This window comes from Mastigoproctus giganteus, chromosome 11 (assembly GCF_048544385.1).
Source record: "Mastigoproctus giganteus isolate SK-2022 chromosome 11, ASM4854438v1, whole genome shotgun sequence".
NCBI classification, from domain to species: Eukaryota; Metazoa; Arthropoda; class Arachnida; order Uropygi; family Thelyphonidae; genus Mastigoproctus; species Mastigoproctus giganteus.
This window is the reverse complement of record NC_143585.1, coordinates 157,520,963-157,535,279: the sequence shown is the minus strand read 5'-3', so window position 1 is coordinate 157,535,279 and position 14,317 is coordinate 157,520,963. Positions and strand designations below refer to the sequence as shown.

The 14,317-nt window shown below is 39.7% G+C and overlaps 1 protein-coding gene across 1 annotated transcript in view; it reads right to left on the bottom strand.

Moving 5' to 3' along the window:
• Positions 1–14,317, bottom strand: part of LOC150078529 (beta-scruin-like) — a 170,812-nt gene that overhangs the window by 117,411 nt on the left and 39,084 nt on the right. Inside the window, exon 2 of the mRNA XM_090384597.1 lies at positions 9,236–9,352. Coding sequence (XP_090240723.1) covers positions 9,236–9,352 — 117 coding nt within the window. The remainder of the gene's footprint in view (positions 1–9,235; positions 9,353–14,317) is intronic.

Below are 14,317 nucleotides of genomic sequence, written 5' to 3'. Positions count from 1 at the left end.
GCTACAAAAGCCTATGGTAGTTATAAACTATTCTGCAATCCAATCACAAAGGAGGTTAGGAAAGCCAAGGCAGATATTGAGATGTCTCTGCAAAGAAAGCCAAGAAAGCAACAAAGACTTCTTTACTTATATTAACAATAGACGGAACGGGTTGAATCACATTGGTCCACCAAGGTTGCTGGGACTTACAGCAACCTTGAAATCAAATATCTCAGGAACATCCTAGACATGAAGCTAACCTTCCACCCCATCTAAATTACTGGGTACCAAAATTAAATAGTATGCAGAAATGATTACCTGTATATGTAGAGCAGACTGGAGCCCTGAGGCTCCAGTCTTCTGAGGCAGAAAGAGGGTGTCGACAACCATCTACAAAGTTGATTTCCTACCTGTCATTTTATGGTGCCAATGCTTGGTGCAACAAGGTTGCACTAACCTGTAATAAACAGAAACTTGATTCTATATAGAAAATAATTCTCCTCGACATCGCACGTGTGTGTTTGCTGTCAGTAAGCCCATTCTCCAAGTCGTTGGCTTTCCCCCCTCCATCTTGAAATCCTGTGGCATGGCCTATTCCAATGTGTAAAGAAAAATATACCAGCTGAAATCTCTGGCTTCTCACTAGACCTATCAAATTATGAAATGGCAAAAGTATTGGGACAAAACCACCAAAGTAGCCATTGCAAAAAAGTTTATTACAAGGATACCTGACAAGCCCACACCTTGGTTTTCCACAGGTCTCTCTCTCTACGTTACTTCTGTACAAAGTGGCCATGGCCCAAGAAATGTAACATAACGTTATCTTGAAAACCTTTCTAACCTTTCAAACTTTTCAAATTCAATCCATTTGTGCATGCTTGTGATAATATAGAACTGATATCTAATTCTTTTAAAAACATATAAAACATAATGTAAACTTCTACTTCCTTTCGGGCAAATGTTTTCTCTTTGGTATGTTTTGACTGGCTTATGCAAAAACCTCATCTGCTGAAATAAAAAGAAAGGTACATAATATTCATACACAATATACATGTGTAGCAATGGAGGAATTTTATGCCAATGTTCACAGTCAATTTTATGCCAATGTTCACAGACAATTTTATGGCAATGTTCACAGACAATTTTATGCCAATGTTCAAGGAGTAACAGGATAACAAAACACAGCAAGACAAATAACTCTCAGCCAATCTCTTTGCCACTTAATTCTTAATAAAACATGATAAGAATATAAACTTAGCATAAGACTTCACTGTTTTCTAACATACACAGGACTCTCATTATAACTATAATTTTTGACCCGTTAAAAATCCATTAATTTCTACTAATAAACTGCAAGCACTCATTCACAGAAGAGTGCTTGTGCATGGAATAATTTAAATTTAACGTACAAATGTGCCAACTCAAAAATTTAATTGCAATACTGAATTAAGAGTGAAAACACTTAATGCTGATGACAGCATAAGAAATTAATCAACTAAATAAACAGATGAGTAAATCTTCTTTATAATAAATGAACAAAGTGCAAATTGCTTTACACCTGTACAATATCTAAGCACAATATCAGGCTTAAAGTCCTTACTGTAAAACACTCCTAAGCAAAAGCTAATAATTAAAATAACAAAGAAAGGTGAGGTATATGCTAGTATGTATGTGTTATGGGGGCGGCACCTGAACCTACAGTTTAACTCTGCCAGCGAATTCTGTGATATTACAAAAACTGTAAAAAAAGAAAAATGAAAAAAATCAGCAGGCGAATTCAGTAAGACTGATGAGAGTTCAGGAAGTGGTTGGGCATTTTCAGTAGCTGATAGAGTTTTTCTAAAGATACCTTTGTCATGTAATCCTGTTTGGTTTACTATTTACAAAGGTTTCTTCTGAACCGGGCAGAATAGGTCCAGTGCAGAAAACAGTTGTTGTCTGAAGGCTTTGTAGATAGGACAGTGGAAGAGAATATGGGTGGAGTCTTAACATTCTTCACAGAAGCAGAGCTCAGTTGTAGAGAAATTCTGTAAAGCTTGGAGTTGAATGATCCATGCCCAGTCAATATAAAACAAGTGTGCAGACTAGGAGTGAGCTTGCTGAATAAAGTAGCACTTGGGAAGAACTGGAATGTTGTTCTGCCTTTTGCAGAAGAGTTCCAACAAGCTTGCCATCTTTCAGTCAAGATTTGCAGACATCTATATTTTCTCCTGTTTTGAGGATATCTGGATCAATGGATATGCCATGAAATTCTGTAAAGCGATCTTTTCTGATGTTAAAGTATAGCCCTCATGAAATTCTGTGAAGCGACCTTTTCTGATGTTAAAGTATAGTCCTCGGTATACTAAGTATAAGTCCAGGGATGGATATCCAGGAATTTGGTGGGCAGAAATGGAAACCGTATGACATGCACATGTGATGACTGACAAAGAAGGATCTCTGGATGAAGCTGAGCTTTTCCTGGATAGTGCAGGGCCTGGCAAAACCAGACCCTAGCCTCGTAGGTAGCAACGGGTAATAAGCCCCCACAACTGACAAGAAATTTGAATAAACAAAGAAATTTTGTTGATTTTTTTGCTAGATGTGAGATGTGTGGTAGGACAAAAAGTTTTTTGTTCAGCTTGAGCCCAAAATACTTGTACTGGCAATGACAGGAATTGAGTGGTTACACAGCTTTATAGTAGGAGGACAAGAAGAGGAGAGACGCCTCTTGAAGACCATAACAAAACTTTTGGCTGGTGAGATTTCAAGGTTGCTGGAGAGTGCCAAGTTTTGGAGTTTGTTCGAAAGAGTATTAGCATTGTTCTCAAGTTGAAAAGGTGAATTTTCATGGGAAAACAATTCCAAGTTGTCTGCAAACACATGGGGGGTTAACTGTTGAAGTTTTTGATGAGCCACTGATTGATAGTCATGTTCCATAGCAGATATCCTAAGAGAGATCTCTGGGGGCAGCCACGACTAAATTATCAAGTAACTGAATTGAAATTCAAAGCCACAGTGACATACCCCTTGTAGAAGCAGTCTATAATGGTGTCAAAAAGTTTCTGAGGACATCTTAGGAGTCTGAGATGTTTGAGGATGCTCTCCCACCACAGGGAGTTAAAGTCGATCCGGAAGTCAACAAAAACAATCAAGGTGTATTTATGAGTAACGTGGTGGATTCAGAAAATAAATTCAACCAGGTAGCCTTCAGTGTCACATCTAGGAGTAAAGCCAAATTGAATAGATGCTATCAAAACAGCATTTTAAACTAGCGAATTGATTCTAATGGACAGTCTTTTGAAGATCTTCCCTAAGATGGAAAGTAAGGCAAATGGTCTATGTGTCTGTGGGAAAGTTGGGTGGCTTTCCAGGTGTCTGATAATTTTAAGGAGTGTATATTTACAGAAGATGGAAAAGTAGCCTTGAGATAACCATTATACAGGTTGACGAGAGTCATTGGGAAGACCAAGAAGAGCTAACACATAAATTCATCCTCAATAACATCAGGACCTGGACATTTGTTGGGTTGTATTTTGTCTTCAGTCATTTTAACTTTGCCGAGGGAGAATAATTCTGTAGGGTCTTCTCAGTGATTAGCATTAGCATTAGTAGAGGCATATGATGCAAGAAAGCAAGCTTATACAGTATCAGCCAAAAAAAAATGCTCACATTTCACCCCTCCGTTTGATCCAAATACCTGTCCAGTCCAGCCTTAAATTTATTTAGGTTATCAACTTCCACAACAAAGGATGGAAGTCTGTTCCACAAACCAACTACCCACTGGCTAAAGGCAAACTTCTGCACATATATCCTACATCTGTCTTTCCTCAATTTAAATTTATACCTTCTCAGGTGATTATTCTGAGGAAGAGGAAGAATCCCATCAGCATTCAGCATGCTCAAACCATTCAAGGCTTTATACACCTCAATCAAATCACCGCGCAGCTGCCTAGTCTCCAGACACTGTAACTTGCAAAATTTAAGACTTTCTTCGTAAGAGCAACCCTTTGTTCTGTTCACTAATCTTATTGCCCCTCTCTGTACTCGTTCCAAGAGCTCTACACCCTTCTTGAAATGAGGCCTCCAGACCTGCATACAGTACTCAAGGTGTGGCCTGACCATTGCCTTATACAAGGGGATAATCACCTCCTTATCCCTGCTAGAAAAATTCCTGTATATCATTGACAAGACACTACGAGCTACTCTTGCGGACCGTCTGCACTGCTCAAAAAACTTCATATCTGCCTGCACAATTACCCCCAGGTCCTTTTTGTTCTCTACCACTATCAGTGTAGTACCAAAGAGTTGATACATCACTCTGGGGTGACTGTTTCCCATATGAAGTAATTTACATTTGTCAATGTTAAACTCCATTTACCACCTCTCAGCCCATCTGTTCAACTTTTCTAGATCCTGTTGCAGCAGCATACTGTCATTAGTGTCCTTAACAACCCTGCCAACCTTCGTATTGTCTGCAAACTTGTAGATTAAGCTTGATATACCATCATCAATATCATTTATTAATGCAGAAAACAACAATGGACCCAACACTGAACCCTGAGGGACTCCACTAATAACATAAGTCCAAGATGAGCAGTGTCCATTGATTACCACTCTCTGTCTTCTGACACTCAAGCATCCCTTTATCCATAGCAGCAATTTGCCTCCAATGCCACACTGCCCCAATTTGTTCAACAGTATTCCAGGTGCAACAGTATCAAAAGCCTTTATAAGATCCAAATTTATGATATCAAAAGTTATTCCCTGCATCCAATTCCTTTGTGACTGCATCATAGTATCCAATCAAATTGGTAAGGGGAGACTTTCCCTTAACAAAACCATGCTGTGTCCGAGATATAACTGAAGTCTTGTCTAGATGATCTTGCAGTGCTTCTTTAACCATTGCTTCCATTAATTTTCCCTGAACAGAAGTTAAACTAACAGGTCTATAATTACTTGTGTCACTCTTTGATCCTACTTTGTGAATTGGAGTCACATTTGCACATCTCCAGTCATGGTACCTCCCCTGAGTCCAAAGAAGCTCTCATAATTATGGCTAAGGGTTTGCTTACTTCCTTTGCTGCCTCCTTTAATATAACTTAATAGATCCCATCCATCCCACACAGATATAAGAAATGCGGAATTGGAATTTGGGGAATACAATGTGTATAGAAAGGATAGACAGGACAGGAGGGGAGGAGGAGTTATGCTATTAGTTAAGAAACACATAAAGTCCAAGGAAGTGAAGCCAGTCGACATCGATGGACAGGGCAGTGTCGAGTCAGTTTGGTGTGACATAAGCATAGTGAAATCAAAATTGAGAGTAGGAGTGTGCTATAGGCCTAATGACTCTGATGAGTATAATAAGATATTGTACAGGGAAATAGAGTGGGCCAGTAAATCAGAGAGTCTTATAATGGGGGATTTTAATTTCCCAGATATTGACTGGAATTTGTGGATTGGTCACTCGCACACTACCAAGACTTTTGTGGATTTATTGGATGATTGTTTTCTACATCAGCAGGTTCGTGAGGCAACAAAAGGGAGCAATACTCTTGATCTGATTATCAGTAGTGATTCTTCATGCATTAAGAATCTGCAGATAAATGAACCACTAGGTGGCAGTGATCACAGTGTGTTGAAGTGGGATTTACTCAAGGAAGTAACTACCATCAGAGGTAAAGGGAAGGGTTTTTGTTTTCGTAAAGGCGACTATGATGGTCTGAGACAGTATTTAAATTCTATACAGTGGGACCAACTGATGATGTTACCAACAGCAAACTCAAAATGGGAAGCATTCAAGGAACTAATCTTGGAGGCTACCAGGCTTTACATACCAACTAAGAAATATTGTTCAAGGTTTAGGCCTAAGTGGTTGTCAGATGAACTAATGAGACATGTGGCAGAGAAGAAAAATGCATGGGATACATACAAATTAATGGGTGACATGGAAGCCTATGATAGATATAAGTTGGTCTGTAACCAAGTCACAAAGGAGATTAGGCAGGCAAAGGCAGACTACGAAAAATCCTTGGCAAAAGATGGAAAGAAAAACAGAAAAGAGTTCTTTACCTATTTAAACTCCAGAAGGAAAAGGATGAATCAGATTGGTCCACTGGATATTGATGGTTCAACAGTTGAGGATCCTGCTCAGGTGGCTAACAATCAAAATGAGTATTTTCCATCTATATTCACGCATGAGGAGTTATTCAGGAAGGAGAATGATGCAGGTAAAGTAAACATTGGCAGTGAGCTGAATGATTTTGTAATAACTGAGAGGAAAGTGGAGGAGAGATTGTTGAGAATAAACATAAAAAAGGCACCTCGGGTGGATGGGATCCATCCAGTTATATTTAAGGAGGCAGCAAAGGAAGTAAGCAAACCCCTAGCCATAATTATGAGAGCTTCTTTGGACTCAGGGGAGGTACCCATAGAATGGAGATGTGCAAATCTAACCCCAATTCACAAAGGAGGATCAAAGGCTGACACAAGTAATTATAGACCTGTTAGTTTAACTTCTGTTCCAGGTAAATTAATAGAGGCACTGGTTAAAGAAGCACTGCAGGATCATCTAGACAAGAATTCAGTTATAGCTCAGATGCAGCATGGTTTTCTTAAGGGCAGGTCTTGCCTGACCAATTTGATTGGATACTATGATGTAGTCACAAAAGAACTGGATGCAGGGAATAACTTTGATATTATATATTTGGATCTTAGAAAGGCATTTGATACTGTTGCACATGGAAGACTGCTGCACAAAATGGAGCAGTGTGGCATTGGAGGCAAATTGCTTCTATGGATAAGGGGATGGTTGAGTGGCAGAAGACAGTGGTAATCAATGGACACTGCTCAACGTGGACTAATGTTTTCAGTGGAGTTCCTCAGGGTTCAGTGTTGGGTCCATTGTTGTTTTCGGTGTTTATGAATGATATTGATGATGGGATATCAAGTTTAATGTCCAAGTTTGCAGATGATACAAAGGTTGGCAGGATTGTTAAGGACACCACTGACGCTATTCTGCTGCAACAGGATCTGGAAAGGTTGAACAGATGGGCTGAGAGGTGGCAAATGAAGTTTAACATTGACAAATGTAAAGTAGACGCTATTCTGCTGCAACAGGATCTGGAAAGGTTGAACAGATGGGCTGAGAGGTGGCAAATGAAGTTTAACATTGACAAATGTAAAGTACTACATATGGGAAACAGTAACCCCAGAGCAACGTATCAACTCTGCGGTACTACACTGACAGTGGTGGAGAATGAAAAGGACCTGGGGGTAATTGTGCAGGCAGATATGAAGTTCTCTGAGCAGTGCAGACGAGCTGCAAGAGTAGCTCATGGTGTCTTGTCAATGATATACAGGAATTTTTCTAGCAGGGATAAGGAGGTGATTATTCCCTTGTATAAGGCAATGGTTAGGCCACATCTTGAGTACTGTATACAGGTCTGGAGGCCTCATTTCAAGAAGGATGTAGAGCTGCTGGAACGGGTACAGAGAAGGGCAACAAGATTAGTGAATGGAACAAAGGTTTGCTTTTACGAAGAAAGGCTTAAGTTTTGCAAATTACAGAGTCTAGAGACTAGGCACCAGCGAGGTGATCTGATAGAGGTGTATAAGGCTTTGAATGGTTTGAGCATGCTCAATGCCAATGGGATTCTTCATCTTGCTCAGAATAATCAGCTCAGAGGGCATAAATTCAAATTGAGGAAGGACGGATGTCGGATAGATGTGCGGAAATTTGCCTTTGGCCAGCAGGTGGTTGGTTGGTGGAACCGACTTCCATCACTTGTTTTTGAAGTTGATAGCCTAAACAAATTTAAGGCTCAACTGGACAGGTATTTCGAGCGAACGGAGGGGTGAAATGGGAGTGGTGTGTGTTTTTTTTTTTTTTTTTGGTTGATGCTGAATAAGCTTGCTTTCTTGCACCATATGCCTCTATAAATGCTAATGCTAATCGAGGGTGCCTTTTTTATGTTTATCTTCAACAATTTCTCCTCTACTTTACTCTCAGTTATTACAAAATCATCTAGCTCATTGCCAGAGTTTAACTCACCTCTGGCATTCCCCTCCCTAAATAACTCCTGGGTGAATGTAGATGCAAAATACTCATTTAGTTTGTTAGCCATCTGAGCAGGATCATCAACAGTTGAACCATCAACATCCAGAGACCCAATCTGATTCATCCCTTTCCTTCTAGAGTTTACATAAGTAAAGAACTCATTGTTCTTTTTCTTTGAATCCTTTGCCAAGGATTTCTCATAATCTGCCTTTGCCTGCCTAATCTCCTTTTGTGACTTGATTACAGACCAGCTTATATCTATCATAAGTTTCCATGTCACCCATTAATTTATATGTATCCCAAGCATTTTTCTTCTCTGCCATTATGTCTCATTAGTTCATCTTACATCCATTTAGGCCTAAGCCTTGAACAATATTTCTTATTTGGTGTGTAAAGCCTAGTAGCTTCCAAGATTAATTCTTTGAATGCTTCCCATTTTGAATTTGCTATTGGTAACATCATCAGTGGGTCCCACCATATAGAATTTGAATACTGTCTCAGACCATGGTAGTCGCCTTTACAAAAGCAAAAACCTTCCCCTTACCCCTGATGGTAGTTACATCTTTGAGTAAATCCCACTTCAGCACACTGTTATCACTGTCACCTAGTGGTTTCTTTATCTGCAGATTCTTAATGCATGAAGATGAATATGATATTCTATATTCAAGTTCCTGATTTCTGAGTGCACAGCAGAGTCAAAGAAGGAGTTATCATCAAAAAATATGGAGTCTAAAATTAAGTTGCTGGTGACGTGCCAAATATTAGGTATATATGCTAAGACACAGTTAACCTTAATACACACCTGACATCATTCTGTGACTTCAATTAGATTCCTTGGAACATTATTAGATGATAGCCTCCCAGTAAAATGAGATAAAATACAAACAAGCTTCTTCATGGGTTCAAATTCGAACATGCCTAGTCAAATGGGGCAACTATATTAAACTTGGGCACAAGTTCCCTGTAATTTTATTGGTAAACTAATAGTTGAGACCAACTATTACTGAGATATTTGAATCTGAATTACTAAAAGACATGAGATTTCTATGAATTACATTTGATATATGATTTGGAATTAAAGGTGACAAGTCTGTATGCTTGACATTCAGTTTATGTATCTATATTTTTGAATCATAATCAAATATACATAAATTCTTTATAAACACAAACATTCATTATGAAGTAACTTTTAATTTATATGTAAAAAAGACATACCCATTATGTACACACGACTATGAAGATAAGCAGCTCCATGATAATTTCGTGGTTCAGGTAATGTCCCATTATAAAACCATTTATCTTTCTGAGGGTTATAAACAAAGAGGGCTGCACCTACAAATGTCAATAAAACACATAATATAAATATATTTTCAAATGTATTTTACAGTTTCATTAAATGATGCGTTCTTTTCATATGATATGTGGTATTTAGGAAAAACTTTCTTAAACCTTGAAAGTTCTCCATTCCTTGTATATCTGCCTACATCAAATGCTATGAATTGAACACCCACAAATGCCACATAACCTTGATCCCTGCAGTGATTTTTAAAGTTGTTTTAGCTGTTTCTAAAGTAAGCTTGACTCACCTTATAAACAACTAAATTATCCATAAATCAATATGAAAGTTACTAATATCATTATTAACGAAATAAAATCACTAAGGGAAATGAATTTGATATTGATTAAAACCCTAATAGCACAGATGTGACTAATTGGCTAGGACCCCCCACCACCACCACCATAACAGGCAAGCCTAAATCATATTGAATCTAAGCAAGCAGTCAAGTAGCACATGTCGAGTTATTAAATTATTAAATTTGATGGAGTTGAATCTAAGCAAGTAGCCATCAGCATGTTTCGAATCCAGGCAAGTGTCCGAGCAGCATGTGTCACATCTGAACAATTACTGAGCAGCATGTGGAAGGAAAAACTTCTGACTGAAAAAGTAACTTTCATTACTTTTATATAATTGATGAAATTGTTATTGGGCTGCTTTGACCCAATGCAAAAAATTAACAAAGAAGTGGGAAAACACAGCACTGTGTTATATTTTTCTGTCTTTATTCTGCGGGGAACACTGATGCCACTCAGCGTGACAGTAACAGAGCTTGATCTTATGCTCACTTTAGAAACAAGTGTCATCCACTAGTCAACATCAAGTTCCTAATGTCATTTTAAACTGAATAACATCATGAAGAAGACAAATCCATTATTAATTAAAAACTTGAAAGCAAGGTAGCAACCAGTTTTTTAACTGTACGGTACTTTATCACAAAACACGTAATATAAGGTGAATTAGCAATCTTCTGTCGGACGACAAATAAATATGCACCAATCTAAACAAACAGCCAAATATCATATGGAAGAAAAACTTCCAAAAACATAAAATATAACACCAGCAAATTATTAAAGAGGGGTACATGGTCCTTGAGGTTGTCACAGACATTCTCTCAGATATGCCAGACAAGCTGTACTTGCTACCTGGGAGTCTAAAATTCTGATGGAACTGATATTTGGGTGACACTCAAGTCAAGTGGACCCAATTTCGGAGAAAGTCCGGACGGTCTGTGAGAGTCAAATCCTCTGCTTGCACCTTCACGACGGTGGGACTGTTAGTAATCCTGGGTATAACCTCCATGCACAAGTACATGGTGGGTGACCACCCAGGTATGAACCAACGTAAGCAGGGGTCGAGGTGTGGTGCCCACACCACATGGAGGAACGCCACCCCTCTATGTTACCAGGCAGTACTAGGTGGTAGATGACTCACATCAACCAGTGAAATACCACCACTTTGCTTATTGGAGGCTTGAAGTGGTGGAACCCATGTTTAGTCTCTAGAGCTAAGTTCCGGTCAACCATTCCCTATCTCTTCCATCATGCAGTATGATTGATGTCTTTTGAGGTTATGATGAACGTCGTCGCGGGATCCAATATTCCTTACGTTTCGAGGGTACAGCTCTAAAACGGTGTTTGCAGGCCGGCCGCTAGTTAGTACACCGGACTGAACCTATTGGTAACTCTCTAGGAGGCTTCTGGATCAGCTAGGGTATAATCTTGCTACCTCTACTCTGCCAGATAGTGACGGGAGGAAGTCCGAGTAGTGTGTATGCGGGGAGCATTGCCGAGGCCACGTTATGTCAAGGATCTGGGTATATTCTTACCATTTGTACGCCATATCCAAAAATTTCATTACTTCTTACAGCATGTCCCACCCACTTTTTCTTACTACTGAATACACCATGAATTGTCAAACTAATAGAGCAAGCTTATCTGCGAAAAGATCTAAACCTCCCAAGGACTTCCTAATTCATTTCACAAATATACGTGGTCTCAATTCTAATCTCAACGATGTCCTTTTCCACTTGCAGTCTGCCAAACCTCATGTACTTTTTCTGACAGAATCTCAGTTATCGGTTGATTCAACTACCTCGCTCATCTCAGGTGCCCAAATTATTCGCTGTATGATTCCTTTCGCCTCAAAGGTGGTACTTGTGCTTATGTCCGTTCTGATATTCCCTGTCAGAGACTTGGCAATTTGGAATCTCCTCTCTTTGATCTTCTCTGGCTTAAAATCTCTCTACCTCATTGTGTCAAATTCATCTGTTGTCTCTACCGTTCTCCCAACTACACTAATCATTTGGAGCTCTTTGACTTCCTCTCTTTGCAACTTGACTGTCTCCAGTCCAACTTTCCTAACAGTGAGATAATTTTCCTTGGTGATTTTAATCTCCACAACTCCAGCTGACTTCCGTTTTCTAGTCACACTGACCCAGCAGGTCGAGATGCTGAGGCTTTTGCAATTCCTAGCTTGGGAGGAGACAAAGACCAATAGATTGACAGTAGCCACTGGCAGAGGTGAAAGAGATTCTTGCACTGCTTCTATTGGAATGAGCAGAAGCCTGAAAAACAAGATGCATGATATTTCAGAGACTGCTGGGAGCCATTGCGGTACAAGTAAACACATGGGTTGTGTTAGGGTAGCTAAGAATAGAAACAGGTGCAGGTATACTTGCGTGTACACCAATGCTAGGAGTTTAGTAAATAAATTTGATGAATTTGAGGTATTGCTCAAAACATCAAAGGCAGATATTGTTGGGATATCATAGACGTGGTGTCGCACAGATATAAGGGATACAGAACTGGAATTTGGGGAGAACAACACCTACAGAAAGGATAGACAGGACAGGAAAGGGGGGGGAGGGGTTATGCTATTAGTTAAGAAACACATAAAAACCAAGGAAGTGAAGCCAGTCGACATCGCTGGACAGTGCAGTGTTGAGTCAGTGTGGTGTGACATAAGCATTAGGAGATCAAAATTGAGAGTAGGGGTGTGCTATAGGCCTAATGACTCTGATGAGTATAATAAGAAACTGTACAGGGAAATAGAGTGGGCCAGTAAATCAGAGAGTCTTATAATAGGAGATTTTAATTTCCCAGATATTGACTGGAATTTGGGGGCTGGTCACTCACACACTAGCAGGACTTTTGTGGATTTATTGGATGATTGTTTTCTACATCAGCATGTTCGGGAGGCAACTAGAGGGAGTAATACTCTTGATTTGTTTATCAGCAGTGATTCTTCATGCATTAAGAATCTGCAGATAAATGAACCACTAGGTGGCAGTGATCACAGTGTGCTGAAGTGGGATTTACTCAAAGAGGTAACTACCATTAGGGGTAAAGGGAAGGGTTATTGCTTCCGTAAAGGCGACTACAATGGACTGAGACAGTATTTAAATTCTATATGGTGGGACCAACTGATGAGGTTACCAACAGCAAATTCAAAATAGGAAGCATTCAAAGAACTTATCTTGGAAGCTACTAGGCTTTACATACCAACTAAGAAATATTGTTCAAGGTTTAGGCCAAAATGGATGTCAGATGAACTAATGAGGCATATGGCAGAGAAGAAAAATGCATGGGATACTTACAAATTAACACATGACACAGAAGCCTATGATAGATACAAGTTCATATGCAACCAAGTTACAAAGGAGGTTAGGCAGGCAAAGGCAGATTACGAGAAATCCTTGGCAAGGGATGCAAAGAAAAACAGCAAAGAGTTCTTTACTTATGTAAACTCTAGAAGGAAGGGGATGAATCAGATTGGTCCACTTGATATTGATGGGTCAACTGTTGATGATCCTGCTCAGGTAGCTAACAAACTAAATGAATATTTTGCAACGACATTCACACATGAGGAGTTATTCAGCGAGGGGAATGCCAGAGGAGTATTCAACTCTAGCAGTAAGCTACAGAATCTTGAAATAACTGGGAGTAAAGTGGAGGAGAAACTGTTGAAGATAAACACAAGAAAGGCACCCAGGGTGGATGGGATCTATTCAGTTATATTAAAGGAGGCAGCAAAGGAAGTAAGCAAACCCTTAGCCATAATTATGAGAGCTTCCTTGGACTCAGGGGAGGTACCCATAGACTGGAAATGTGCAAATGTGACCCCAATTCACAAAGGAGGATCAAAGGCTGACACAAGTAATCATAGACCCGTGAGCTTAACTTCTGTTCCAGGAAAATTAATGGAGGCACTGGTTAAAGAAGCACTGCAGGATCATTTAGAAAAGACTTCAGTTATAGCTCGGACACAGCATGGTTTTGTTAAGGGGAAGTCTTGCCCGACCAATTTGATTGGATACTATGATGCAGTCACAAAAGAACTGGATGCAGGGAATAGCTTTGATATTATATACTTGGATCTTAGAAAGGCTTTTGATACTGTTGCACATGGAAGACTGCTACACAAATTGGAGCAGTGTGACATTGGAGGCAAATTGCTGCTATGGATAAAGGGGTGGTTGAGGGGGAGAAGACAGAGAGTGGTAATCAATGGACACTGCTCATCGTGGACTAATGTTATTAGTGGAGTCCCTCAGGGCTCAGTGTTGGGTCCATTATTGTTCTCTGTATTTATAAATGATATTGATGATGCTATATCAAGCTTAATGTCCAAGTTTGCAGACGATACAAAGGTTGGCAGGGTTGTCAAGGACACTACTGACACTATGCTGCTGCAACAGGATCTGGAAAGGTTGAGCAGATGGGCTGAGAGGTGGCAAATGAAGTTTAACATTGACAAATGTAAAGTACTACACATGGGAAACAGCAACCCCAGAGCAACGTATCAACTCTGTAGTACTACACTGACAGTGGTAGAGAATGAAAGGGACTTGGGGGTGGTTGTGCAGGCAGATATGAAGTTCTCTGAGCAGTGCAGACGGGCTGCAAGAGTAGCTCATGGAGTATTGTCAATGATATACAGGAATTTTTCCAGCAGAGATA